This window comes from Prunus mume, linkage group LG5 (genome assembly GCF_029339155.1).
Source record: "Prunus mume cultivar Tortuosa linkage group LG5, ASM2933915v1, whole genome shotgun sequence".
Classification (NCBI taxonomy): Eukaryota; Viridiplantae; Streptophyta; class Magnoliopsida; order Rosales; family Rosaceae; genus Prunus; species Prunus mume.
The window spans coordinates 1,504,341-1,509,789 of NC_142702.1; the positions used below are offsets into that span (position 1 = coordinate 1,504,341).

The 5,449-nt window shown below is 36.3% G+C and overlaps 1 protein-coding gene and 1 pseudogene across 1 annotated transcript; both read right to left on the bottom strand.

Annotated features, from left to right (window-relative positions):
- Positions 1-929: 929 nt before the first annotated feature.
- LOC148916602 (fasciclin-like arabinogalactan protein 2 pseudogene) lies at positions 930-1,448 on the bottom strand (annotated as a pseudogene).
- An 853-nt stretch (positions 1,449-2,301) lies between these two features.
- Positions 2,302-4,731, bottom strand: LOC148916603 (uncharacterized). Its single transcript, XM_089051745.1, has 5 exons — positions 4,567-4,731; positions 3,757-4,482; positions 3,254-3,633; positions 2,926-3,136; positions 2,302-2,307 (listed from the first exon to the last, which is right to left on the bottom strand). Exons 1-5 carry the CDS (start codon positions 4,729-4,731, stop codon positions 2,302-2,304), a joined length of 1,488 nt encoding a protein of 495 aa, XP_088907871.1.
- Positions 4,732-5,449: the final 718 nt, after the last annotated feature.

The following is a 5,449-nucleotide window of genomic DNA, read 5'->3' on the forward strand; positions in this document are numbered from 1 at the left end:
GTTCTAGACCTCTAATCAAGCCATTGTGCTCCAAAGGGGGGTACTCGCTCGGATGAGTTCTTTTCTATGCCTCAATTAAGAGGACTTCAATATTCTTTCAATCATGCATCTATGGCTTGGAAAGTACAAACAGTACCTAGCCAAACAGAAAAACAAATGTTGTGGTCAATGTTTCCTTGATTGGGTTTGGAAACCTAATTTGGGCCTCAGATAACCCTAGATTGGGTTAAGACTTAATTAATTCGGGCCCAATGGTATGATTCGGGCCTGAATAAACCCTTGTTTTCTGGCTAAAAAAAGCCCTATACAAATCTAAAAACCCTTGTTTTGGGCCTGTCCAGTAATGAACAGTTATATTATTCTTAGAGTGAAGATTCAAATATAAAAATGCGGGAAAGTAAATTACAGGAAAGTAGGGTATAAAAAAGATAAATGGCAGGAATGTAAAGTGCGATTAAGGTAAATTGCAGAGGGAGTAAAGTTCCAGAAGCTGGAGATTTCTTTATCCAGCCCCGGCATGATAACAAGTTAAGACAAAAGCTAAAGATTTCTCCATTTAGCTATTTTAAACAACAAGTTACAATAATGAAGAGAAATGAGATTTCTCTATCCAATCTGTTACAAGTTTTTGCTATTTAGAAGAAAACTAGACTAATTGTTTAACAAAGATCATACCAAGAGGATGATAGAGCAGTAAAAGATAAATGCAAGAGTTGTTAACTGGTTATCTGGATAGCGAGTTGGTTGTTTGAAAAGACTGAAGTTTTTTAAAGTGTTTACAAGACGTTGTGTCTTATTTTGGTGTCAGAGTCCTCGAGTGCTACTATTAAGCCTCTATATTTATAGGTAAAAAATCTCGTGAGTCGATCTCGTAAGTCAGTTGCAGACCTGTCCTCGTGAGTCGATCCACAGGCAGGAGAAAAGGTATCTCAAATGAAAATATTGGTTTCAAGGGACATCTCTTTGATTTGCCGTCCTTTCGCAACTAGAAAACTAGTCATTTGATCCTTCAAATCATTTGATCCCAGCGCATCAGCAGAATCATCCAGCCCCTCAACCACCTCCTTCAACGCGGGCGCCGTCTCCACCTTGAACACCTCCGTCTGCTGCAAGACCTTGTTCATCTTGTAAATCACTAGAGGCTCCTCATTGATCAACGTCCCCATTATCTTCGCCGTCACGACCTCCGTCTCCAAGCTAATGACCTCACCGTCATTTTGGACGATGAAATCGAACTTGTTGGCCTTGTCGATGGCTAGCAAGTTGACGAGGTCGTTGTTGTTATTGAGCATCTGGAGGGACTGGTACACGGGGATGTCATGGTAGAGCAGCAACGATGCCTCTTGGGATGTCGTTAGGTTTTGGTACTTGGGGAGGAAGTCGTTGATGACGGCGTCTGTCGGGAAAAACACGGTTCGGCCTCCATCAATGTTGGTCTCAAAGGTCATGTCGGCTCTTGGTTTTGGTGTCAATCAGCTAGCTTGCTTTCTTGCTACGAAAGACAGCGGTCAAGTCATTCTTTATGGTGAAAACCCATCTTCAGGAAGTCACGCGGGTTAACCTAGTAACAGCTACCCTTTTTCTAACTTTAGTGTGGGTCAAGGAGAAGGTATTTCAAGATATAGGCCTTTGAGTGAATTTTACCAAGTAATGGCTGATGTAAATTTTTTAACACCTGGAAAAGAGTATCCAAAAATCACAAATTAAATTACTCGCAAGCGCAAGAATCAACAATAGTACAGAGATATGCAAGTACGAGGTCAAATCCACAATGATTGATAAAAACAACTTAATTAATTAAATCACACTAAACCCAATTAAAAGAACGATTGATTGATTTGAGTGATGAATTAAAGAAAACTTAAATTGCAAGAATTAAAAGAAAGAAAAATAAAACACTCAATAAAGATAGAGTTTAAAAGAAATCAAATTATGAAGATTTAAGGTTATGAATCCAACAATGACAATCCTATTTTCTTTTCTTAGAGCCAATTACTATCCAATTATGATACCAATGTTAAAGGTTGTTCTTTCTAAAGTATGAAGTAAGCCTATCAAGGTCATAAATCGTGTATCCTTATATGCAATTCTACCATGTCAGGGTGTTAAAATTTAGCATACAAGAACCCGTTAAGATTAGAAGAATTTAATCAACTAGGTAGGACTAGTGGAAGCATTTATATCCTAACTATCTACTCTTCTTAATCTTAGTTCCAATAAACCTAGTCGATGGTGTTTCTCTCCTAGATGTATCCAATTATCTAGATGCAAAGTTCCTAGTGGTGATCAAACAATAGGACTTCAAACCTAAAATAAAATTTACACAAAGATTAAGAATTTAACACTGCATGTAATTGAATAGAAATCAACTAAATACTTTGGCAAATAAACATGTCACAGCTTCATCATAAACCTTAGAAAGAAATTTAGTTACACATAGTTATAAAAATGAGAAAAGACATAAAATAAAATAATAAAACCCGGAACATAGGTGGCGTGCCCAAAACTATATTCTTCTCTTTAATCTCCACCCCTTTCTTTAGAGACATCGGGCAATCATATATAGTGCAAAATAACAAACCCCTAATCTCAAAAAGTCTTGTAAAACTCCCCTAAAACAATATCAAAACATAAACAATTGAGGAAACAAACTAGGAAAGAACCCCTTCTTTCACTGGGAGACACGTCACCGACTTCAGTGGCGGATCCAGATTGAAAAGCCCATGAATTTACATTACTAAACTCGATTTAAACGAGTAAATTTCATTAATAATAAAAAAAAGATACACCTAGTCAGGGGGGACGTAATAAGCCTTACCCTCAAATACATCTATACATAAATAAAAGCTTAACAACAACAAAAAAAAAAAAAAAACCACAAGTAAATGTAATACAAAACATCACTAGTTAAATCTAAAATTTTACCTTGCGAGACTTAGAAATCTTAAATTCCTCAATTATCGATGCATTAGTGATACTATTAGCAAACTCTCTTTCAATGTGAAGGGTCATGCAATCAGCAAGAAACTCATCAGCTATGGTGCTTCGAAGCCGGTTCTTAATAATTCTCATACATGAAAAAGCTCGTTCCGTTGTTGCTGTAGAAATGGGAAGAGTCAACACCAACCGAATCAACCTGTTGATCAAACAATAGTTCTCTACCAAACTTGTTTCAACTAATTGTTGACATAAATGAGGAAGAGTGTTGGTTTCCTTAAAGCAAGGAAGGCGATGTACATCATTTTGAAAATACCTCAACTCAATTTCCAAATCTTTCAACTCATTTGGAAGGAAATCAGCAGGATAGAATTTCTCAGCAAGTTTACATATATGCTCAATATTAAATGACTTGAATGAATTGCGAGGATCCAATGCTGAGCTAAGAATAAGAAGTTCAACTGTTTGCTCTGGAAATCTGTCATTCAACTCCCTTAACATGCAATCTATAACATCATTGAATACATCAACGCGATAGTAATGCTCAAATGTAATAAAATCTTTTTGTTGACAAGAACGATGTGTGCCCGTCATATAACGAGCACTCATATCAGGAACATCAACACCATGTAGTTCACAAAATGATACCACACTACAGAATAAATCATCCCAACCATGTACCCTCATATCTTGAAGCTGCATTTTTGTGTTTTCAACAAAATTTAAAGCACTTACAATGTCTTGAGTTTTGGCCTGAAATACTTGACAAAGAAAATTGGTAAATCCCATAATTTTATCCATCAAAACCAATGAAAACACAAACTCAAAAGACATCATCGCAATATAGTTACTCTCAGCATCTCCACGAAATTGTTGGTTTGATCCATGATCACTGATTTCTTGAAAAAATAATTTAGTCTCTTTAAATAAACACATCAAACTTGTAATAGAGGCATAATGAGAGCCCCAACGAGTGGCTCCAGCTCGTTTCAAACTACGAGATTGATTAAGTCCTTTACTTGTCTCAAGTTCTCCAGAATCCAACAACCCATTGAGTTCAACTTTTCTAATTAAGTTTAACTCACTACGGCGCTTAGCAGAAGCACTAACAAAATTCACAATGTTAGTCAACATTGAAAAAAACCTCCATAAAACTTTCACATCTTTAGTTGCACCATTTAATGCCAATTGCAAGCGATGGGCAAAGCAATGCACATAATATGCATATGGACAATCTTGAAGAAATAATGCTTGTAAGTCATTCCATGAACCACGCATATTACTAGCACCATCATACCCTTGACCACGCATGTTTTCCACTAGAATGTCGTTATTACCAAGCACTTTGCATATCTCTTTTTTAAGAGTCAAGGCATTAGTGTCTACAACACTCACAATATCGAAGAAGCGCTCACGAATAAATCCATCACAATCAACAAATCTTAGAATAATAGCCATTTGTTCCTTACCGGATTCATCAAGTGATTCATCAACTAAAAGACAAAATTTGTTCTTCCCAAGTTCCTTACAAATTGTCTTCCTCACCTTGTTAGCAAAAATATGTAAGATTTGCTTTTATATGTCATGCGCAATGTATTGAGCATTTTGAGGAGCCTTATCAAGGACAACTTTCTCAACTTCTATATTCATTCTTGCAAAAGACTTTATGATTTCAATGAAATTGCCCCGATTAGATGAGTCAACGGATTCATCGTGGCCCCGAAAAGCCAATGCTTGATTCGCTAGATACCTAATGCCGTCTATTGTGGTCGTAAGTCGCAACCGATTTTCCATCACTTGTTGCTTTGATTGCTTCTCTACCACTTTTTCAATATGAAGAGATGGAGTTTTTAAGCTAATCCACTTTTGCATAGCAAGATGATGTGGTGAATTTAACTTGCCTATATGATGTTGAAATGCACATTGATTCCCACCAATTCTCTTCCATTTTTGTTACCCATCAACAATAAAGGTTGGATGTGACTGATTCATGTCAAAAATGAAGCAAGGAAAACAAAATACCTTATTCTTAGCAATTGAATACTCAAGCCAAGTGAATTGACCAAACCACTTTTTATTAAATCGACGAAAGTCCCGCCCTTCTAAGTGGCTTGGATAATCTTCTAACTCAGGTTGACATGGTCCTAAAAGAATATATGCTTTTCGCACATTATCTTGTTCATTCACCGGATATGTGCATATTAGACGACGTAATCCCGGATCACGCTCAAGATAATTGATATTAAAATCATGATAATCATCGACTTTTTCAGATTCAATTCTTTCAACTTGAGGCTTGATAATAGGAGACTCGGGAAGATTTTGCTCATCACATATTGGAATAGATAAAGAAGAGCTAGAAGGCAATGTACTAGATGATGACCCATCATTCTTTTTCTTAAAAAAAGAGAACAAGTTTTTTGTTCTCTTGGGATTCCGATTGTGATCCGACATAATCAAAGATAACCTATGAATAACATGTAAAATAAATAATTTAAATCAAACATACCAA